Source organism: Rhinoraja longicauda, chromosome 15 (assembly GCF_053455715.1).
Source record: "Rhinoraja longicauda isolate Sanriku21f chromosome 15, sRhiLon1.1, whole genome shotgun sequence".
Lineage (NCBI taxonomy): Eukaryota > Metazoa > Chordata > Chondrichthyes > Rajiformes > Arhynchobatidae > Rhinoraja > Rhinoraja longicauda.
The window spans coordinates 44,327,576-44,352,054 of record NC_135967.1 but is presented as its reverse complement, the minus strand read 5'-3'; the positions used below and the strand labels follow the sequence as shown (position 1 = coordinate 44,352,054).

Here is a 24,479-nt window from a genome sequence, read left to right as displayed (position 1 = left end):
CCTGTAGCTAATACCCCATAAACCAGGGCATCATTCTGGTAACAGACACAAAATGCTGGAGTAACAGCGGGCCAGACAGCATCTCTGGAGAGTGGTGTCAAGCTGAAGAAGGGTTTAAACCCGAAACGCCACCTATTCCTTTTGCTCCAGAGATGCTGCCCGTCCGGCTGAGTTACTCCAGCATTTTGTTGTCTACCTTCGGTGTATACCAGCATCTGCTGTTCCTGCCTGAACATCCTTGTATGCTTTCAAGAGAGAGCTAGATAGAGCTCTTAAAGATAGCAGAGTCAGGGGGTATGGGGAGAAGGCAGGAATGGGGTACTGATTGTGAATGATCAGCCAAGATCACATTGAATGGCGGCGCTGGCTCGAAGGGCCGAATGGCCTCCTCCTGCACCCATTCCCTATTGTCTATCATTCCAGCATACCTCCTCTGCACACAATGTGCCCACTCACCCAATCAAATAATAGTCTGAAGAAGGGTCTCGACCTGAAACGCCACTCTCCAGGGATGCTGTCTGACCCGCTGAGTTACTCCAGCATTTTGTGCCTTTCTCTGTTAAACCAGCATCTGCGGTTCCTTGAAGAAGCGTCTCGATCCAAAATGTCCCCCTTTCCTTCTCCCCAGAGATGCTGCCTGAGTTACTCCAGCTTTTTGTGTCTATGTGCACTTCCTTGGTGTTACAAGTAATGGTTAACTGGGTTGGTTGTTGAGGAATGCCACCTCAGCAAAAACAACGCCAGTTTCTGGTCTCCCTTGATTTGCAGCTCCTTCATAAATAGAGGTTAAGACGTTTAATGAAAATTAAAAAAACCCTTGCAAAGTGCAAAATTAAGTTTTGACCTCTTAGAGTATCAATTACTTTACACGGCTTTAACCATCACAGCAAATCAGGCACAGAATATAAGGTGCTTCAAAACAGAGAATAAAAAGAAAGTATAAAAAAAGAAAGCTACATCAGAATACTTCCTTGAGACACCATCTACACCTCACGCTGCCTCGGCAAGGCCAGCAGCATAATCAAGGATCAGTCTCACCCCGGTCACTCCCTCTTCTCCCCTCTCCCATCGGGCAAGAGGTACAGAAGTGTGAAAACACATACCTCCAGATTCAGGGACAGTTTCTTCCCAGCTGTTATCAGGCAACTGAACCATCCTACCACAACCAGAGAGCAGTCCTGAACTACTATCTAGATTTTAGATTTACAGATACAGCGCAGAAACAGGCCCTTCGGCCCACCGGGTCCGTGCCGCCCAGCGATCCCCGCACACTAACACTATCCTACACACACTAGGGACAATTTTTACATTTGCCCAGCCAATTAACCTACATACCTGTACGTCTTTGGAGTGTGGGAGGAAACCGAAGATCTCGGAGAAAACCCACGCGGTCACGGGGAGAACGTACAAACTCCGTACAGACGGCGCCCGTAGTCAGGATCGAACCTGAGTCTCTGGCGCTGCATTCGCTGTAAGGCAGCAGCTCTACCGCTGCGCCACCGTGCCGCCCCTCAATGGAGACTCTCGGACTATCATTGATCGAGTCTACCTCAATGGAGACTCTCGGACTATCATTGATCGGACTTTAACTTGCACTAAACGTTATTCCTTTGATCCTGTATCATGTCCAGTTCAGTTTCCTTTATTGTCACGTGTACCGAGGTACAGTGAAGAGCCTTTGTTGCGCGCTAACCACTCAACGGAAAGACAATACATGATTACAATCAAGCCATTCAAAGCCCTCTGTACACTGTGGACGGCTTGATTGTAATTATCTAGTGTTTCCGCTGACTGGATCGCACACAACAAAAAGCTTTTCACTGTACCTCGGTACACATGACCATAAACTAAACCATACTTGTTAAATGTTCCGTTGCTCCCATTCTCTCTTGCCCCATCATTACCACCACCAAACCAAGAGGGATTTGAAGAGCAAACAATGATGTCCCAATATGAATAAGGTCATAAGGAATATGAGTAGAATTAGTCCATTCGGCCCATCGTCTACTCCACCATTCAATATGATCATGGTTGATCATCTAAAATGAGCAACCCATTCCTGCTTTTTCCCCGTATCCCTTGAATCCATTAGCCCTAAGAGCTCTATCTCAATCTCTCTTGAAAACCTCCAGTGAATTGGCCTCCACTGCCTTCTGTGGCAGAGAATTCCACAGATTCACAACTCTCTGGATGAAAACGTTGTTCCTCATCTCAGTCCTAAATGGCCAACCCTTTATTCTTAAACAGATGCATCAAGCCCTGATCTTTCATCAGATTATGCTTGCTCACTTATATTGGCTACTAAGAGGCATGGTGGCACGGCGGTAGAGCTCCTGCCTTACAGAACTTGCAGCACCAGAGACCCGGTTTCGATCCCGACTACGGGTGCTATCTGCACGGAGTTTGCACGTTCGCCCCGTAAAAGGGACCACATCACCCCGATTCTGGCCTCTCTCCACTGGCTCCCTGTACGGTACAGAATCAACTTCAAGCTCCTCCTATTCACGTATAAAGCCCTAAATGGACACTCCCCCCCCCCTACATCAAAAATCTTCTAACCCCCCTCTCTAACTCCAGGTCCCTCAGGTCTGCCGACTTGGGGCTACTCACTATCCCGCGGTGTAGGCTTAAGCTCAGGGGTGACCGCGCTTTTGCGGTTGCAGCTCCTAGACTGTGGAACAGCATCCCTCTCCCCATCCGAACTGCCCCCTCCATCGACTCCTTTAAGTCCAGGCTCAAAACCTATTTCTACTCCCTAGCGTTTGAGGCTCATTGAGGAGGCGTTGTGAACTGTTTGCGTGCTACTGTATGTTTCATTTTTTTCCTTAGTACCTAATCAGATGTACAGCACTTTGGTCAACGTGGGTTGTTTTTAAATGTGCTATACAAATAAAATTGACTTGACTTGACTTGACTCCCCGTGACCACGTGGGTTTTCTCCAAGATCTTCGGTATCCTCCGACACTCCAAAGACGTGCACGTTTGTAGGTTAATCGGCTTGGTGCAAGTGTAAATTGTCCCTGGTGTGCGTAGGGTAGTGTTCGTCTTTGGGGATCGCTGGTTGGCACAGACACGGTGGGCCGAAGGGCCTAATTCCGCGCTGTATCTCAAAATCTAAAAATAAAAACTACTGGTCCACCAATCTAAAATTCCCTCCCTGGCAAATTCAGATCACTCTGTGCATCAACCTCCGCTGTCTTTACCACCCACAGCTCTATAATCTCCAAGAGCTTTGCATTCCTCCAGCTTTTATTTCCTCTCTGTATATTTCACTTCATGCTTTCTTGAAAAAAACAGCCATCCTCGTCAAAGATACATCCACTCCCTGTCTCATTCCTCCCCTCTCTCCGCTCCTGTCCGGCTGAACGTACAGAAGCTTGAAAGCGTGCACCACCAGACTCGGGAACAAGCAGGTCTGAAGAAGGGCCTCGACCCGAAACGTCACCCATTCCTTCTGTGCAGGGCCCTAGTGAGACCGCACCTGGAGTACTGTGTGCAGTTTTGGTCTCCAAATTTGAGGAAGGATATTCTTGCTATTGAGGGCGTGCAGCGTAGGTTTACTAGGTTAATTCTCGGAATGGCGGGACTGTCATATGTTGAAAGACTGGAGCGACTAGGCTTGCATACACTGGAATTTAGAAGGATAAGAGGAGATCTTATCGAAACGTATAAGATTGTTAAGGGGTTGGACACGTTAGAGGCAGGAAACATGTTCCCAATGTTGGGGGAGTCCAGAACAAGGGGCCACAGTTTAAGAATAAGGGGTAGGACATTTAGAACGGAGATGAGGAAAAACTTTTTCAGTCAGAGAGTTGTGAATCTGTGGAATTCTCTGCCTCAGAAGGCAGTGGAGGCCAATTCTCTGAATGCATTCAAGGGAGAGCTGGATCGAGCTCTTAAGGATAGCGGAGTCAGGGGGTATGGGGAGAAGGCAGGAACGGGGTACTAATTGAGAATGATCAGCCATGATCACATTGAATGGCGGTGCTGGCTCGAAGGGCCGAATGGCCTCCTCCTGCCATTGTCTATTGTCTCCCGAGATGCTGCCTGACCTGCTGAGTTTCTCCAACATTTTGTGTCTGCCTCAGGGACAGCTTTTTCCCCTCTGTTTGGTTTAGTTTAGAGATACAGCGCGGAAACAGGCCCTTTCAGCCCACCGGGTCCGTGCCGACCAGCGATCCCCACATATCAACACTATCCTATTCCCACTAGGGACAATCTTTACATTTACCAAGCCAGTTAACCTATAAACCTGCACGGCTTTGGAGCGCGGGAGGAAACCGGAGATCTCGGAGAAAACCCACGCGGGTCACGGGGAGAACGTACAAACTCCATACAGACCCGTAGTCGGGATCCAACCCGGGTCTCCGGCATTCGCTGTAAGGCAGCAACTCTACCGCTGCGCCACCGTGCCGCTGTTATCAGGCTTCTGAACGGTCCTTCAAAGAGCTAGGGTACTGTCCCATTCACCTCTACCCCATTGCGGACATTGGTCTTTGTCTCTGGGACTGATGCGCTAACAATGCTGAGAACTATATTCTGCACTCTGTATCTTCCCCTTTGCTCTACCTATTGCACTGGAATTCGACAAGACTATGGTGATGGATGGTAGACATCGATGGGACATGTTGGTCCGATAGGCCTGTTTACACACTATGACACTATATCTGATCTGTTAAGTTAGCACGCAAAACAAAGCTTCTCATTATACCTTGGTACATCTGGCAATAATAAACCTAAATGTGTGAATAGTCACATAGGACGCTGGTTAAACCCATAGGAAACATAGGAACAGGATTAGGCCATTCGGCCCATCGAATCTGCTCCGCTGTTCAATCACAGCTGGTTTACTTTTCCCTCTCAAACCCATTCTCCTGCCTTCTTTCACCTTTAACCTTTGAGGCCCTGAGTAATTGAAAACCTATCAATCTCCACTTTAAAAATGCCCAACAGTTTGAAAAATACCCAACGATTGATTGCTCTGTAATGAACTCCAGATTCTTTGTAATTCTACATAAAACCCATTGTATGAATCAAAAGTTTAGTTTACCTTTGGAGATACAGCGCGGAAACAGGCCCTTCGGCCCACCGAGTTCGCACCCATCAACGATCCCCGCACACTAAAACTATCCAACATACACTAGGGTTTATAGCAAGACAATTCGCCTACAAAGCTTTGGAGCGTGGGAGGAAACCGAAGATCTCGGAGAAACCCATGCCATCACGGGGAGAACGTACAAACTCAGTACAGACAGCGCCCATGGTCGGGATGGAACCCGGGTCTCCGGCGCTGCATTCGCTGTAAGGCAGCAACTCTACCGCTGCGCCACCGTGCCGCCCTTGTGAAAGGTGACGACACTCTGTGTACTGCCCAGGTGGGGGCCCGCTGTGTGATTTTACCAGGTTGTGTTCAAACCCATCAATCCCACTGGACTTAGATACAAGTGACAATACAGAATCATTTTTAAATGTTTGAGACTTCAGCGTTCGCATTTCTAAAGCTACAGAATGAGGAGCCTAGGAAGGAACTGCAGGCGCTGGCTTACAACAAAGATAGACACAAAATGCTGGAGTAACTCAGCGGGGACAGGCGGCGTCTCAGGAGAGGAGGAACGGGTGACGTTTTGGGTCGAGACGTCGCCCGTTCCTTCTCTGTGAAGACGCTGCCTGTCCTCGCTGAGTTACTCCAGCATTTTGCGCCTACCTACTGAATTGTAATTGGAAGGCGGGATGGTGGAAAGGAGTCGTTGGTTTACCTGATGGCGCCGTAATCCGGAGGGGGTTGATACCTCACGCCGGGAGCATCCAGCCGCGCGTGTTGCATGTTGGAGCCCGGCTTCAGGATCTCCGACACCATCCCCAGCCGGAAGTCGCTGTAGCAATTGGCGTAGTCCTGGGCCTTGGCGGCGAGGATCTGGGCGTTTTTGTAGGGGTAGTCGGGCGGGGGTCCGCGGGGGTCCAGCCCCTTCACGGATATCTGAGGGAGGACGTGGGCGGCGCTGGTGTAGAAGTCGCTGGCCTGCTGCGGGGAGATGGCCGGGCCGCCGGCCGCGGGAGTCTGGGCTTTGACGCCGTTGGTGGCCAGAGAGAGCTGCATGAGGCGTTCGCTCAGGGAGCGGACGTGGCCCTGCTTCAGGTCCTTCAGCCCATCGTCCTGGTGCACCTTGGCCGCCCCCACCCTCTGCACGGTGGACCTGCCCTCCGTCCTCATCTTCTGGTTGTTGATGCCCGTGACGAAGAAGGCCGTGCCCGCCGCCGTGTGCTGCTGCCCCCGGAAGAACTGCGACTGCACCTTGGCCTCCTCGTACGTGGGCAGCTCCTCGGCGCTCTGCGCCGGCCCGCATCGCAGCTGCAGCTGCTTCTCCATGGCGCCGTTGTCCACCTGTAGCTCCTGACCCTGGGGCTCCTGTCGTGCGGAATGAGGGACAATCTGCCGCTCATCTTGGGTCATGCCATCGACGGAGGTGATGACCGAGCCGTTGCTGTTGAAGGCGATGACGTTCACTGTGGCCTGCTGGTGCAGGGCGAGCAGGTTCCGGCTGTCGTTGGGGTTTCCATAACGAAGTTGCTCCTGTAACAATCGCTGCAAAACTGTCCCGCTTGCTCCCTCTTCCGAATTTCGCATCTCAAGCTTCTTTGGCGCAGGGGACGTACGTCAGGGCCCGACTCGCCTTCAGGAGGGAAACACAAGAAGGCAGCGCACAGTTAGACATCAGGATCATTTCACACAAACAACCACAACATCTTGTTCACATTTGAAACTTGTTTGAAACCAAAATATTCAGTTTAATTTAATGCAGCTCCACTCAATAACCAAAGGTCTGTAACCTCCTTTCGCTCTGGTATTTTATTTCGTTCACATGTTTAAACTGTGATGTTTGATTCTCAATGTTTTATTGTTAATTGTTTACTGCATGTCGTGTTGTTACTTGCGAGCAATGCACCAGGCCCTGAAGGGTCTCGACCCAAAACGTCACCCATTCCTTCTCTCCCGAGATGCTGCCTGACCCGCTGAGTTACTCCAGCATTTTGTGTCTACCTTCTCAGAACTGTGTCCGAGTTTATTTTAGTTTACTTTAGTTTGTTGTCACGTGTACAGAGGTGCAGTGAAAAGCTTTTTGTTAGACAATAGACAATAGGTGCAGGAGGAGGCCATTCGGCCCTTCGAGCCAGCACCGCCATTCAATGTGATCATGGCTGATCATTCTCAATCGTTACCCCGTTCCTGCCTTCTCCCCATACCCCCTGACTCCGCTATCCTTAAGAGCTCTATCCAGCTCTCTCTTGCATGCATTCAGAGAATTGGCCTCCACTGCCTTCTGAGGCAGAGAATTCCACAGATTCACAACTCTCTGACTGAAAAAGTTTTTCCTCATCTCAGTTCTAAATGGCCTACCCCTTATCCTTAAACTGTGGCCCCTTGTTCTGGACTCCCCCAACATTGGGAACATGTTTCCTGCCTCTAACGTGTCCAACCCCCTAATAATCTTATACGTTTCGATAAGATCTCCTCTCATCCTTCTAAATTCCAGTGTATACAAGCCTAGTCGCTCCAGTCTTTCAACATATGACAGTCCCGCCATTCCAGGAATTAACCTAGTAAACCCTTCGCTGCACGCCCTCAATAGCAAGAATATCCTTCCTCAAATTTGGAGACCAAAACTGCACACAGTACTCCAGGTGCGGTCTCACTAGGGCCCTGTACAACTGCGGTCTCACCAGCATCTTGTACAATTGAGTGCTATCCATTCAGCGGAAAGACGATCCATGACTACAATCAAGCCGCCCACAGTGTACAGATACCGGATAAAGGGAATAACGTTTAGTGCAAGATAAAGTCCAATAAAGTCTGATCAAAGATGATAGTCCAAGGGTCACCGACGAGGTAGATAGTAGTTACTTGGTTAGCCTACAATCCAGCAGTATGACGAAGGAGGTGAATCTGTGGAATTTATGGCCACAGGATTTTGATTCATTATTTTTGTACACCTCCATAAGATCACACCTCATCCACCTGCGCTCCCATGGAATGGAGACCCAGCCTACTCAACCTCTCCCAACAGCTCACACCCTCTAGTCCTGGCAACATCCTCGTAAATCTTTCCCGAACAGTTTCAAGCTTGACAATATCTTTCCTATAACATGGTGCCCAGAACTGAACACCATATTCTAAATGCGGTCTCACCAGCGTCTTGTACAACAGCAAAATGACCTCCCACCTTCTAGACTCAATTCTCTGACTGATGAAGGCCAAAGTGCCAAAAGCCTTTTTGACCACCGTATCTACCTGCGACTCGACTTTCAAGGAACTGTGCACCTGTACTCCTAGATCCCTCTGCTGAACAACACTCCCCGGAATTGAGCAAGACTATAATCACTTCCATGACAACAAGACGACACATGAAAGGCACTTCAGTGTAAGAAAATAACTGCAGATGCTGGTACAAATCAAAGGTATTTATTTAGCAGGCTTGGCGATCGTTTCGCTCAACACCTTCGCTCAGTTCGCCTTAACAAACCTGATCTCCCGGTGGCTGAGCACGTCAACTCCCCTTCCCACTCCCAATCTGACCTTGCTGTCATGGGCCTCCTCCAGTGCCATAGTGAGGCCCACCGGAAATTGGAGGAACAGCACCTCATATTTCGCCTGGGCAGCTTGCAGCCCAGTGGTATGAACATCGACTTCTCCAACTTTAGATAGTTCCTCTGTCACTCTCTTCCCCTCCCCTTCCCAGTTTTCCCTCTATCTTCCTTTCTGCACCTATATCCCGCCCCCCTGACACCAGTCTGAAGAAGGGTCTCGACCCGAAACGTCACCCATTCCTTCTCTCCTGAGATGCTGCCTGACCTGCTGAGTTACTCCAGCAGTTTGTGACATGAAAGGCACTTCTGTCATTTCGCAACTCAAATATGAAGGAGTGTGTAAAAGTGGTTTGGCTACTGTGGTGAGCAGATAAATCAACAATATTGTACTGCATACTCAGGTGATTATGCTGTGTGGTATGTGGTTCCACCTATTCGGGTGGAATTTATATGAGCCCTGTTGATTTTATATCTTTACAATGGCTTGTAATTATATCAAAGAGTTTCACATGATCTTTAGAATCCATTTATTGTTTGTCACAGATAATTCGTTAAAGAGAAGTCACATTGAGGCTGAATTAAAAAGAAAATGCCAGGAATAAAGTTGGCAATCCTTTCATCCAAATTAAGTTTGAAATATTCCAATCAAAGACCCCACACATGGAATGTGTAGGAGGAAGGATATTCTTGCTATTGAGGGCGTGCAGCGTAGGTTTACTAGGTTAATTCCCGGAATGGCGGGACTATCATATGTTGAAAGACTGGAGCGACTAGGCTTGTATACACTGGAATTTAGAAGGATGAGAGGAGATCTTATCGAAACGTATAAGATTATTAAGGGGTTGGACACGTTAAAGGCAGGAAACATGTTCCCAATGTTGGGGGAGTCCAGAACAAGGGGCCACAGTTTAAGAATAAGGGGTAGGCCATTTAGAACTGAGATGAGGAAAAACTTTTTCAGTCAGAGAGTTGTGAATCTGTGGAATTCTCTGCCTCAGAAGGCAGTGGAGGCCAATTCTCTGAATGCATTCAAGAGAGAGCTAGATAGAGTTCTTAAGGATAGCGGAGTCAGGGGGTATGGGGAGAAGGCAGGAACGGGGTACTGATTGAGAATGATCAGCCAAGATTCACATTGAATGGCGGTGCTGGCTCGAAGGGCTGAATGGCCTCCTCCTGCACCTATTGTCTATTGCTGGAACTGCAGATGGTGGTTTAAACCAAAGACAGACACAAATTGTTGGAGTAACTCGGTGGGACAGGCAGCATCTCCGGAGAGAAGGAATAGGTGGCGTTTCAAGTCGAGACCCTTCCTCAGACAGTCAGGGGAGAGGGAGTCTCGAAATATGGACGGGTAAGGTGTGAAAACGACAGATCAAAGCAGACGATGATCTGATGACCTATATTTCCTTGATCGTCGTCTGCTTTGATCTGTCGTTTTCACACCTTACCCTTCCATACCCGAGGTTTTCCTCTCCACTGACTGCCAATCTGAAGAAGGGTCTCAACTTGAAACGTCACCCATTCCTTCTCTCCAGAGATGCTGCCTGTCCTGCTGAGTTACTCCGGCTTTTTGTGCCTGGTCCCTCATGGAATGTTGTCTTGGCTTTCTCTTGAAGTATTTGTATGCATGTTCCAACATAAGGTGTCTGAACCCAATTTTGCTTTACTGTTACACAACGTACATCTTCAGTGGATTAGATGAGTGCTATTCAATTATTAAATTAGTTCAATTTGCTTTTATTATACATGAATAACTTAGCGCTAATACTCTGTAACAATGGTGAAATACTTAAGAGGGTTAACTGTAAAAGCCACGTTATTATCTGAAGGATTATGAGATGTTACCTTCAGAGATGCAGAACTATTCAACGGAGTGTTATAGGATTGGGAGAGAGATGCTGGTATCTTGAGCAAAACACAGAGTGCTGGAGTAACTCAGCGGGTCTGGCAGCAACATCTAATCTGAGGAAAGACGTTCTAGCCTTAGAGGGAGTACAGAGAAGGTTCACCAGATTGATCCCTGGGATGGCGGGACTTTCATATGAAGAAAGACTGGATCGACTAGGCTTGTACTCGCTGGAATTTAGAAGACTGAGGGGGGATCTTATAGAAACATACAAAGTTCTTAAGGGGTTGGAGAGGCTAGATGCGGGAAGATTGTTCCCGATGTTGGGGGAGTCCAGAACCAGGGGTCACAGCTTAAGGATAAGGGGGAAGTCTTTTAGGACCGAGATGAGAAAACAGTTCTTCACACAGAGAGTGGTGAGTCTGTGGAATTCTCTGCCACAGAAGGTAGTTGAGGCCAGTACATTAGCTATATTTAAGAGGGAGTTAGATGTGGCCCTTGTGGCTAAAGGGATCAGGGGGTATGGAGAGAAGGCAGGTACAGGTTACTAAGCTGGATGATCAGCCATGATCATATTGAATGGCGGTGCAGGCTCGAAGGGCCGAATGGCCTACTCCTGCACCTATTTTCTATGTTTCTATCTCTGGAGAACATGGACAAGTGACATAGAAAATAGGCACAGGAGCAGGCCATTCGGCCCTTTGAGCCAGCACCGCCATTCAATATGATCATGGATGATCATCCAAAATTAGTACCCCGTCCCTGCTTTCTCCCCATATCCCCTGATTCCTTTAGCCCTAAGAGCTAAATCTAACTCTCTCTTGAAAACATCCAGCGAATTGCCTTCTGTGGCAGAGATTTCCACAGATTCACAACTCCCTGGGTGATATCTCAGGTCGGGACCCTTCTTCAGACCCAGACTGTGTCTGAGGAAGAGTCCCAGCCCAAAACATCGTCCATCCATGTCATTCGCAGAGAGTGTTACGGCGTGGAAACAGTCCCTTCAGCCCAATATGCCCCATCTACACTAGTCCCACCTGCCCGCGTTTGGCCCACATCCCTCTAAACCTGTCCAATCCATGTACCGACCGATCCAAACGTCTCTGAAGCATCTTCTTTCACCTGAAAGCTCTTTGACATTTCCACCTGGCAAAAAGCTTCTGACTGTCTACCCTATCTATGACTCTTTGCAGATGCTTAAGCAAAGAATGCAAAAGTGACCGGACCGGGCGCCGGGCGCAGCGGTAGAGTTGCTGCCTCACAGCGCCAGAGACCCTGGTTCAACCCTGACTACGGGTGCTGTCAGTATGGAGTTTGTACGTTCCCCCCGTGACCAGCGTGGGTTTCCTCCGGGTGCTCCGGTTTCCTCCCACAGTCAAAGACGTGCAGGTTTGCAGGATAATTGGCTTCATTAAAATTGTAAACTGTCCCTCGTGTGTGTAGGATGGTGGAGGGGGGTGGTCATTGGTCGGCATGTACTCTGTGGGCCGAAGGGCCTGTTTCCACGCTGTATGTTTAAAGTCTAAAGACAATAAATATCAGCTGCCTGCTGCCCTCAGACATAAAAGCATTCCCATAGGTGCTCGGGGAAAGTTGTTCTCAAGTATCAGAGTGCTGCCTCTCATTCATTACTTCACCCTGATTGTGAATCTCTGATCAAAAACACAAATTCACGGACAAACACCCAGTCGAATCTTGTACAGCAACAAATTTCTTTCAAGGCATTTCATTGCCATGATCCAGAAAAATAAATTAGCAAGCTCCCATTCCCCAAGTTCCCAGGTAATAATATTCCCTTCTCAAAGGCATAACTTTTGAAATAAAGTCATTCAATAGCCTGGTTGGTGGCACTCTTTGTGTGAGGAAGATTAAGGTTTCAAGTTCCACTCCAGGGAATTCATCCTAGAATGAGTAAGCTGATGTCCTTCTGCTCATTAGTTTAGTCTAGTTTAGTTTAGAGATACAGCGCGGAAACTGGCCCTTCGGCCCACCAGGTCCGCGCCGCCCAGCGATCCCCGCACACTAACACTATCCTACACACACTAGGGACAATTTTACATTTCTACCAAGCCAATTAACCTACAAACCTGCACGACTTAGGAGTGTGGGAGGAAACCGAAGATCTCGGAGAAAACCCACGCGGGTCACGGGGAGAACGTACAAACTCCGTACAGACGGCACCCGTAATTGGGATCGAACCTGAGTCTCCGGCGCTGCAATCGCTGTACAGCAGCAACTCTACCGCTGCGCCACCGTGCCGCCCATTACCCTGCATTTTGTGTCTATCTTCGACGATGAGTGATGGTTGGTTTAAAGACCAGAGGTGAAAAGACAAAAGAAATTCAGCAAGTTAACAGGTTGAATCTCCTCCAGTGAGTGGCCTGCTGCAAACGCTGGCCCTGTGTAAATAACACCAGCACTGGATCAAAGGCATAGCAAAGGAATGAGATCACCCAAATTGCTGAGATAATCTTTAAACAATAGCACCTGTAATTCCCCTTCCAAAGCATTTACACTTGTTAAGCACAGGAACATCACATAATGTGCACTTTTAACCCAAGATTAGATTAGTCCGGTAAAGACTCAGCATTAATGCCCACACACAAACAGATCCTAACTCGAGCTCACTAGAAAATGACACAAAATGCTGGAGTAACTCAGTCTGAAGAAGGCTGTCGACCCAAAACGCCACCCATTCCTTCTCTCCAGAGATGCTGCCCGCCCCGCTGAGTTACTCCAGCATTCTGTGTCTATCTGCTGGAGTAACTCAGCGGGTCAGGCAGCGTCTCTGGAGAACATGGATAGGTGACGTTTCACAGAGTGGTGGGGTAACTCAGCGGGTCAGGCAGCGTCTCTGGAGAACGTGGATAGGTGACGTTTCACAGAGTGCTGGGGTAACTCAGCGGGTCAGGCAGCATCTCTGGAGAACATGGATAGGTGACGTATCTGGTCAAGACCATTATGAAGAAGGCTCCCGATATGAAACAACACCTCTCCTTGTTCTCCAGAGATGATGCCTGACCCGCTGTCAGTCCAGCACTTTGCGCGTTTATCTTTTGCAAACCAGCACCTGCAGTTCCTCCAGTATCTCCAGCTCACCAGCATCCATCCTGGTCGTTGTGCAAGAGTAAAGAAGAGAGTTTAATTTATAATAGACATAAAATGCTGGAGCAACTCGGCGGGACAGGCAGCATGTACCTGAAGAAGGGTCTCGACCCGAAACATCTCCCATTCCTTCCCTCCAGTCCCGCTGAATTACTCCAGCATTTTGTGAATATCTTCAACATGTACTGACAATGGAACAATGAGATTCTTACATGCAGCTGCATTATACGCCTGGTAATATGGTATTCAGATTTAAAAAGATTAATAACACCAATACGAGGGCAAAAAAATCCCCCAAGTCCTTAGTACAACCAAAGGCAGTCTCAAAGAACATTTAGTTGATGTTTTATAGTGTTCAAGAGTTTAGTTTAGTTTAGAATTACAGGGAAGAAACAGGCCCTTCGGCCCACTGAGTCTGCGCCAGCCAGTGATCCCCGGACACTAACATCATCCTACACAACCAGGGACAATTTACAATTTTACCAAGCCAATTAAACTACAAACCTTTATGTCTTTGGAGTGTGGGAGGAAACCGAGCCTGTGGTCTCTGGTGCTGTGGGGCAGCAAGTCTACCTCTGCGCCACCGAGCCGCCCTGTGATGTCTAGAGTGGTAACTCATCATCCCTAATCTTAGGCCGTAGAATTCTGAATGTGAATTTCTCAATATTCATAAGCCATTCGGCCCATCGAGTCATAAGGACATAAGGTGTAGGAGCAGAATTAGGCCATTCGGCCCATCACGTCTACTCCGCCATTCAATCATGGCTGATCTATCTCTCCCTCTCAACCCCTTCTCCCCATAACCTTTGACACTCTTACTAATCAAGCACCTATCAACCTCCGCTTACTGTGAACCGATCGATTGTAACTATGTACTGTCTTTCTGCTGACTGGTTAGCATGCAACAAAAGGGGGCAGCACGGTGGCGCAGCGGTAGAGTTGCTGCCTTACAGCGAATGCAGCGCCGGAGACTCAGGTTCGATCCTGACTATGGGCGCCGTCTGTACGGAGTTTGTACGTTCTCCCCGTGACCTGCGTGGGTTTTCTCCGAGATCTTCGGTTTCCTCACACACTCCAAAGACGTACAGGTATGTAGGTTAATTGGCTGGGTAAATGTAAAAATTGTCCCTGGTGTGTGTAGGATAGTGTTAGTGTGCGGGGATCACTGGGCGGCGTGGACTCGGTGGGCCGAAGGGCCTGTTTCCGCGCTGTATCTCTAAATCTAAAAAAAATCGAAATCTAAAAAGCTTTTCACTGTACCGAGGTCGGTACATGTGACAATAAACTAAACTGAAATAATAATGACTTGGCCTCCACGGCCGTCTGTGGCAAAGAATTCCATAGATTCACCGCCCTCCGACTAGGGAGAACGTACACACTCCATACAAACAGCATCCGAGCTCAGAATCGAACCAGGGTCTCTGGAGCTGTGCCACCGTGCTGTGCAGGATGACGTAGAACTAGTGTGAGTGGGTGATCACTGCTCTGTGCTGACTCAGTGGGCAGAAGGGCCTATTACCGCACTGTACCTCCATGTTAAACTGAACTGAAACTGAACACTGAGACAGAAGGAAGCAAAAACAAATGGCATTCATTTTGAAGGCCGGCCTTTTTGAGGTTTAGATCACATTTTTTAAATTTCCAGACAACTTACTCACAAACCAGACTGTCCAGTCCCACATTAAGCAGATGACAGTCCCAGGGGACAGGTATTTAATTGCCATTTCAATGTATTACAAAATAATTATTAACAGGACAAGCCCTTTTTGTTCACTTTGGGAACTTGGGTTAAATGTTAAAAACAACCTTAAAAAAAATTTCAAGAATATTTTAAAACAGGAAAGAAATGGCAAACGAGGACTCTTAAGGTAAGAACTGGCAGGGTAGATGCCAATACTGAAGGGCAAGTAGGAAATAGTATTGGAAAAATGCTACTTAGGTTGAGGATGCATTGGCCTAAATGCATGAATGGCAAACTACATAGAAGCCAGACACAAAAAGCTGGAGTAACTCAGCGGGGCAGGCAGCATCTCTGGAGAGAAGGAAGAATAAAAATAATAATATATTCCTTTATTTGTCCCACACCGAGGAAATTTGCAGAGTTACAGCAGCAAAGTGGATAGCAGGAGACATTCATCTAATTATATACTGAATCTCTCGTTTGTTTGTTTGTTTGCTCCTGAACTACAGCCAAAACTGTACACGATGGCGTGGCAATTGTCGGCCCACCTTGCTCACCGTCGTCCCTTTGGTGCTAATGGAAGAAGTTTCATTGAAATGGGTGTCATATTTTTTATTATTCACATTTTAAAGTTTAAATCTATCTCCTAGGGAGGGAGGTGGGAGGGAGGGAGGGAGGGTAAGGGGGGTTGAGGGGGATGGAATGGGGGGAGGGGGAAGGGGAGAAGGGAGACAATAGACAATAGGTGCAGGAGTAGGCCATTCGGCCCTTCGAGCCAGCACCGCCATTCAATGTGATCATGGCTGATCATTCTCAATCAGTACCCCGTTCCTGCTTTCTCCCCATACCCCCTGACTCCGCTATCCTTAAGAGCTCTATCCAGCTCTCTCTTAAATGTATTCAGAGAATTGGCCTCCACTGCCCTCTGAGGCAGAGAATCCCACAGATTCACAACTCTCTGACTGAAAAAGTTTTTCCTCATCTCTGTTCTAAATGGCCTACCCCTTATTCTTAAACTGTGGCCCCTTGTTCTTGGCTCCCCCAACATTGGGAACATGTTTCCTGCCTCTAATGTGTCCAACCCCTTAATAATCTTATACGTTTCGATAAGATCCCCTCTCATCCTTCTAAACTCCAGTGTATACAAGCCCAGTCGCTCCAGTCTTTCAACATATGACAGTCCCGCCATTCCGGGAATTAACCTAGTAAACCTACGCTGCACGCCCTCAATAGCAAGAATATCCTTCCTCAAATTTGGAGACCAAAACTGCACACAATACTCCAGGTGCGGTCTCACTAGGGCCCTGTACAACTGCAGAAGGGCCTCTTTGCTCCTATACTCAACTCCTCTTGTTATGAAGGCCAACATTCCATTGGCTTTCTTCACTGCCTGCTGTACCTGCATGCTTCCTTTCAGTGACTGATGCACTAGGACACCCAGATCACGTTGTACGTCCCCCTTTCCTAACTTGACACCATTCAGATAATAATCTGCCTTCCTATTCTTACCACTAAAGTGGATAACCTCACACTTATCCACATTAAACTGCATCTGCCAAGCATCCGCCCACTCACACAACCTGTCCAAGTCACCTTGCAACCTCATAGCATCTTCTTCACAGTTCACACTACCACCCAGCTTTGTATCATCTGCAAATGAGGGAGGGGGAGAAGGGAGGGAGAGGGAGGGGAGGGGGTGAGGGGGGGGGGGAGGAGAGGGGGCTGCACAAATGCAGGAGAGGTTTGGGCCCAATGGGTCCACTTGGTCTAGTTATAAATAAAAATAAAGATAAGGATAATTGTCATCATTTACTGTGTTTTTTTTTTACTGTTACTGTTAACTAGTCTGTTGACTGGTCTGCTGGGAGCAGTGCTGGTTGTGCAGTCTCACAGCATCGGGAAGGAAGGACCTCCGATATCTCTCCTTCACATACTTGGGGTGTTTCAGGTCGAGACCCTAAAAGTCGCCCATTCCTATTCTCCAGATTTTGTTTTAGATTTTAGATTTAGAGATACAGCGCGGAAACAGGCCCTTCGGCCCACCGAGTCCGCGCCGCCCAGCGATCCCCGCACACTAACACTATCCTACACCCACTAGGGACAATTTTTACATTTACCCAGTCAATTAACCTACAAACCTGCACGTCTTTGGAGTGTGGGAGGAAACCGAAGATCTCGGAGAAAACCCACACAGGTCACGGGGAGAACGTGCAAACTCCGTACAGACGGCGCCCGTAGTCAGGATCGAACCTGAGTCTCTGGCGCTGCATTCGCTGTAAGGCAGCAAATCTACCGCTGCGCCACCACAGATGCTGCCTGTCCCGCTGAGTTACTGCAGCTTTTTGTGTCTATCTTCGGTTTAAACCAGCATCTGCAGCTCTTTCCTACACAAAGCACTATTGAATGTCTGTGCCAAACATGATGCCAAGACCATCACTCATCTGCCTGCATGTGATACATTTCCCTGCATATCCTTGTACCAATCTAAAAGTCTGTTAAACACCACGATCATATCTTCCTCCACACCACCCCTGCCAGCACGTTCTGGGCACCCACCACCCTCTGTGTAAAAGAAAAACTTGCCCAGCACATCCCTTTTATACTTTGCCCCTCTCAACTTAAAGCAATGCCCTCTACTGTCTACCTGATCTATGCCCTAGGTGATCGAGGAGAGAGGTAATCACAACGACCATCAATCGCTCATTCACACCAGTTCTATGTTCTCCCACTTTTCTCATCAATTCCCTGCACACACTAGAGGCAATTTAAAGAGGCCAATTAACCTACAAACCCTCACCTCTTTGCGATGTGGGAAGAAACTTAAAACTGAGACGAGAGGGAACTTTTTCACCCAGAAAGTTGTGAACTTGTGGAATTCTCTGCCACAGAGGGCAGTGGAGGCCAAATCACTGGATGGATTTAAGAGAGAGTTCGATAGAGCTCTAGGAGCCAGTGGAATCAGGGGGTATGGGGAGAAGGCAGGCATGGGTTACTGATTGTGGACGATCAGCCATGATCACAATGAATGGCGGTGCTGGCTCGAAGGGCCGAATGGCCTCCTCCTGCACCTATTTTCTTTGTTTCTATGAAACCGGAGAGCCCGGAGGAAACCCACGCAGTCACAGGAGGAACGTACAAACTCCACACGGACAGCACTAATGTACTTGGTGATTGTGGTCGGCACAGACTCGTTGGGCCAAAGGGCCTGTTTCCGCGCCATATGCTAAACTAAACACTACACTATCAGCAGGGAGGTGGGCCATTTGAGAGGTGACACATCCACCGCCTGTCCCTTACAACGGGCTTCTTTGTGCTTCCCAAAAACCTGCACTCGAAATGCTTCACACCATTCTTGGGCAGCACGGTGGTAGAGTTGCTGCATCACAGCGCCAGAGACCCGGGTTCGATCCTGGCTACGGGTGCTGTCTGTACGGAGTTTGCACGTTCTCCCCGTGACCTGCGTGGGTTTTCTCCGGGTGCTCCGGTTTCCTCCCACGCTCCAAAGACGTGCAGGTTTGTAGGCCAATTGGCAATTGGTATGATTGCAAATTGTCTCGAGTGTGTGTCGGCGAGGACTCGGTGGGCCGAAGGGCCTGTTTGCGCGCTGTTTTTCTCAACTAAACTAAACCATCCCAAGAGCTACTTCTCCACGCTGACAGTAAAGGGACGGGGATCCAGGAATCAGTGGGAATTTTGCAATTTTCCAAGGAGGTTCCTTGCACATCCGTTAGTCTTTTCCTGTCCGCCCAGTAATCTCTTCCTGTGACAGAACTGGGAATAGAAGATCTTTCTTGGGAGCTGGGTGTCGGGAATGTGAACGGGGGAGGGAGGTGGAGCATGGGCGAAGAGGAAGCAGAGCAATTTAAACCACGTTGTTGTCAGCAAATTAAGTACATTTCCAAAAACTGGACTCTTTCAAAAGTGGCAACGATAAAGATAGGAAATGGGTGGAGACGCACACAGTCTCCTCTTTGGTAAAGAGCGCAAAAGAGCAGGCAACTAACTGAGTGAAGCTCAGTGCAGCCAACGCCAAGGCTCTGCGGGGGAGGACCACAGTCTCGGGTCCTTCCGCTGCTGGACATTGGGGAGGGGGTCGAGTCCCATGGGGTCACCCTTCAAACAAAGAAAGGGATTGGCTAAGGTGTTTGGTATAAAGACAGGTGTTAACTGAATATGACACCAGCAATATTGAATGGGTTGACGGGATGAATGCTTTAGACTTTTAAATACTTTAATAGATACTGCGTGGAAACAGGCCCTTCGGCCCACCATGTCCAGGCCGACCAGCGATCACCCCCCTTCACTAGTTCTATCCGACTCACTTGGGACAATCTAGAAGCCAATTAACCTACAAACCCGCACGTCTTTGGAGCGCGGGAGGAAACCGGAGCACCCGGGGGAAAACCCACGCAGGTCACGGGGAGAACGTACAAACTCGGTACAGACAGCGCCCGCAGTCGGGATCGAACCGGGGTCTCTGCCGCTGTGAGGCAGCAACTCTACCGCTGCGCCATCGTGCCGCACAAAGCACGAAGAGTTTTCGCACGGGTTTTGTTTTGGATACACTTTTTACTACGAACATTTTTTAATTTTTTTTTCATGTAACCCGAAACAACGCCTCAGACCAGCGCAACGCTTTAACACGCGAACAATTCATTTCATTCATAACGTTTTACTAAAACTTTTTTTTTTAAAGCAGCTTTCTACAAAGTCAGGGGACGATACATTTCCTGAGTTTTTCTCCGTCATTCTTAACACTTCCTTTAGCCTGTTCCACCCTGGACAAGTTTTTTTTTTGGCCAGGGAACAACATTCTTGTTTCTCCTTCCGGGAAACCAGGAGCAGTAAGTCATGTCGCCTTTCAAAGTCAAAGGAGAATGCCTTTGAAATGTGGAAACAAAGAGCTACAGATGCTGGCTTAGACCAAAGATAGACACAAAAGTGCTGGAGTAACTCAGTCGGTCAGGCAGCATCTCTGGAGAAAAAGGATGTGTGACGTGTAATGTTTTGGGTCCGAAGAAGGGTCCCATCACAAAACATCACCTATTCCTTTTCTCCAGAGATGCTGCCTGAGTTACTCCAACATTTGGTTTAGTTTAGGAAAGAAAACTGCAGATGCTGGTTTAAATCGAAGGTAGACACAAGATGCTGTCTCTGGCAGCATCTCAGGAGAGAAGGAATGGATGACGTGTCAGGTCGAGACCCTTCTTCAGACTGATTCAGTCTACCTTTAGTTTAGTTTAGAGATACAGCGCAGAAATAGGGCCTTTGGCCCTCAGAGTCCGCACCGACCAGCGATCCCCGCACACGAACACATTCGTACACACTGGGGACAATTTACAATTTTTTACCAAGCCAATTAGTCTACAAACCTTGGAGCGTGCCTGTCTTAAACATATCGGTGAGGTTGGTTCAGGTGAGATGATAAAAATGTGCGAGTTGGACTCCTTGGAATCTACAGTGCAAAGCATATTATTCTTTGCAATAATTCTTTGGAAAAACAACATGAACTGGCCAAGTTACTCCAGCACTGTGTGTGTGTGTGTGTGTGTGTGTGTGTGTCTATCACGCCTTCAAAATGATTACTGCTGCATTCAATATTATGAGATGAAATGTCCAAATGATCATTGAGAATGTTGATTTACTGCATGCATTGACTGCCTGAATTTAATTTAAATTACCTTTCATAAAGGTAATTTAGAAGGATGAGAGGAGATCTTATCAAAACGTATAAGATTATTAAGGGGTTGGACATGTTAGAGGCAGGAAACATGTTCCCAATGTTGGGGGAGTCCAGAACAAGGGGCCACAGTTTAAGAATAAGGGGTAGGCCATTTAGAACTGAGATGAGGAAAAGCTTTTTCAGTCAGAGAGTTGTGAATCTGTGGAATTCTCTGCCTCAGAAGGCAGTGGAGGCCAATTCTCTGAATGCATTCAAGAGAGAGCTGGATAGAGCTCTTAAGGATAGTGGAGTCAGGGGGTATGGGGGGAAGGCAGGAACGGGGTACTGATTGAGAATGATCAGCCATGATCACATTGAATGGTGGTGCTGGCTCGAAGGGCCGAATGGCCTCCTCCTGCACCTATTGTCTATAAAAGGTCAGGCATGTTAGCGGGTAGAGCTGCTGCCTCACAGCGCTAGAGACCTAGGTTGGATCGGCTCGAGTGCTGTCAGTGTAGAGTCTGAAGTTTGTAACTGGTTTTCTCCATCATTTTTCCAAACTTATCCTCATAATAATGCAAGTCTTTACACAGGATGAAATTCTATTTAAAGAGTAAGCTGAACACTGTCCGTGTTCATTTATCGACACATTACTTATTCACGGAGCAGCAGTGGAGCAGCAGTGGTGCAACTGGTCGAGCCACTGCCTCACAGAGCCAGAGACCCGACTTCGATCCTGACCTTGGGTGCCGCCTGTGTGGAGTTTGCACGTTCTCCCTCTGACCGCGTGTGTTTTCTCCAGGTGCTGCGGTTTCTGCCCGCATCCCAAAGACGTGCAGGTTTGTAGGTTAATTGCCCCTCTGTAAATTGCCCTCTAGTGTGTAGGGAGTGGATGTGAAAGTGGGACGACGTAGAACTAATGTGAACGGTTTTAAAAGAAGCTCGGTTTAGTTTAGAGACACTGCGTGGAAACAGGCCCCTTCAGCCCACCGAGTCCGCGCCGACCAGCGATCCAGGATACACTAGCGCTATCCTACACACACCAGGGACAATTTACAAATTTACCAAAGCTAATTAACCTACAAGCCTCTACGTCTTTGTAGTGTGGGAGGAAACCAGAGCTCCCTGAGAAAACCCACGCGGTCACTGGGAAAACGTACAAACTCCGTACAGACAGCACCCGTAGTCAGGATCGAACCCGGGTCTCTGAGGCCGTGAGGCAGCAACTCTACCGCTGTGCCATCGTGCCACCCAAAGCTTTTTCTAAAAGATTCAGTGGTAAACCAACAATTCGCAATGTCGTCATATATGCCCATTTTGAATCAATCCCAGCTTTCTGACCACCGGGTTTATTCCTCTTAGTGCACAAGCTAAGATTTGAGGAGGAAAGGAACTTCACTTATTTACATTACGCGGCTATCACAACAAAAACATTGGAGGTATTTCATATTGGGCGCCAGTGACGTTCAATGTTTCTCACTGCAATGGACAGGAATGGACGTTCCAGAACTGTGTTCCCAGCAGTGGCCATGTGTACAGTGCAGCGGTCTATGCAACAGTGAAGTCCAGCTATAATTATTAACCTCAGCAACAGTCCTTTTGCATAGCAAGGCAGAGACACAAGGAACGGCGGGTGCTGGAATCTTGAGCAAAACCCAAAGTGCTGGAGTAACGCAGTGGGTCAGGCAGCATCTGTTGAGGGAACGGACAGACGAAGTTTCGGGTCGGGTCTGAATAAGGGTCCCGACATGAAACGTCAGCCATCTATGGAAGGCTCCAGACCTGAAACATCACCCATCCACGAGTCTGAAGAAGGGCCCCAAGCAACCCAAAACATTGTCTGTCCATTCTTTCCACACGCGGCACAGTGGTAGAGCTATAGCCTCACAGCGCCAGAGACCCGGGTTCGATCCTGACATGGGGTGCTTGTCTGTACGGAGTTTGTACGTTCTCCCCGTGACTTGTGTGGGTTTTCTCCGAGATCTCCGGTTTCCTCCCACACTCCAAAGACGTGCAGGTTTGTAGGTTAATTGGCTTGGTATAAATGTAAAACTGTACCTAGTGTGTGTAGGATAGTGTTAATGTGCGGGGATCGCTGGTCGGTGCGGACTTGGTGGGCCAAAGGGTCTGTTTCCGTACAGTATCTCTGAACTAAACTTAAACTAAGATGCTGCCCGACCCGCTGAGTTAATCCAGTACTTCAGTATTTAACTCAGCAAGATCTTGGGTTCTCTGATACATGGTTGAACATGATGCGGCCTTCCTCCAAATATTCTCTCAAACCTCAAACAAAAACAGTACGAGCAATCAACACTGAAATTCCAAGGTTTTAAGAGCAGATGAGGAACTCTTCTGTATACATTTGAACCCAAACTGCAACGATGTCTGGACTTAAGTATTTTAAGTGTTTTAATTCTGATAGAATCCTCACACCTGAGTCACACCTGAAAGCACCTACAGCTCCACTTAACATTGTGCTGGTGATTTAAGACTAGATTTAACGAGACAGGAGACAGACGCAAAAAGCTGGAGTAACTCAGCGGGTCAGGCAGCGTCTCTGGAGAACATGGATAGGTGACGTTTCACAGAGTGCTGGAGTAACTCAGCGGGTCAGGCAGCGCCTCTGGAGAACATGGATAGGTGATGTTTCACAGAGTGCTGGAGTAACTCAGCGGGTCAGGCAGCATCTCTGGAGAGAAGGAATGGGTGACGGACAGGAAATGGGAGGATTGAATTTGCTCTTTATTGTGGAAAAGCACAACCAGGCAATTGATCCCATCGTCAGATAGATGTTCCCGTTGTGATTACACTCCTGTCTCCCAGCTATAGGAAGGTCAGCAGAAGGGTCTCGACCCAAAACGTCACCCATTCCATCTCCCCAGAGATGCTGCCTGACTCGGGAAACCACCTCTTCTTCTCCGTTATCAGACTTCCGAACAGTCCTTACATAAGCCAGGGTGCAGTCCTGATATTCCAACCTACCTGGTTGCAGACTGTGGACATTTTTATTCTGTAACGTTTACGCTACAATGCCAAAAAAACTGTATTCCACACTCTGGAATTTTTTTCTTTGCTCTACCTATTGAACTTGTGTTTGGAACCAAAGATAGACATCAAGGGCTAAAGTAACCGAGCAGGCATGGATAGAGTGGAAGTGGAGAGGATGTTTCCACTAGTGGGAGTGTCTGGGATAAGAGGTCACAGCCTCAGAATTAAAGGACGTTCCGTTAGGAAGGAGTTGAGGAGGAATTTCTTTAGTCAGATGAGGAGGAATTTCTCTAGTCAGAGGGTGATTAATCTGTGGAATTCATTGCCACAGAAGACTGTGGAGGCCAAGTCAGTGGAAATCTTTAAAACAGAGATTGATTGGTTCTTGATCAGTACGGGTGTCAGGGCTTACGGGGAGAAGGCCGGAGAATGGGGTTAGGAGGGAGAGATGGATTAGCCATGATTAAATGGCGGAGTAGACTAGACTTGATGGGCCGAATGGCCTAATTCTACTCCTATCGCTTATGAACACGAATAGGTCAGGCAACACCTCTGTAGAACATGGACAGGTGTGTAGGAAAGAACTGCAGATTCTGGCAGATGGACAGGTGACG

The 24,479-nt window shown here is 48.1% G+C and overlaps 1 protein-coding gene across 2 annotated transcripts in view; it reads right to left on the bottom strand.

The window, feature by feature from the left end:
• The window catches only part of amot (angiomotin), a 76,551-nt gene that overhangs the window by 43,478 nt on the left and 8,594 nt on the right, over nucleotides 1-24,479 (bottom strand). For both annotated transcript variants that reach the window (XM_078412590.1, XM_078412591.1), the window contains exon 2: nucleotides 5,757-6,671. In XM_078412590.1, the coding sequence (XP_078268716.1) occupies nucleotides 5,757-6,625 (869 nt within the window). In that variant the 5' untranslated portion in view covers nucleotides 6,626-6,671. The remainder of the gene's footprint in view (nucleotides 1-5,756; nucleotides 6,672-24,479) is intronic.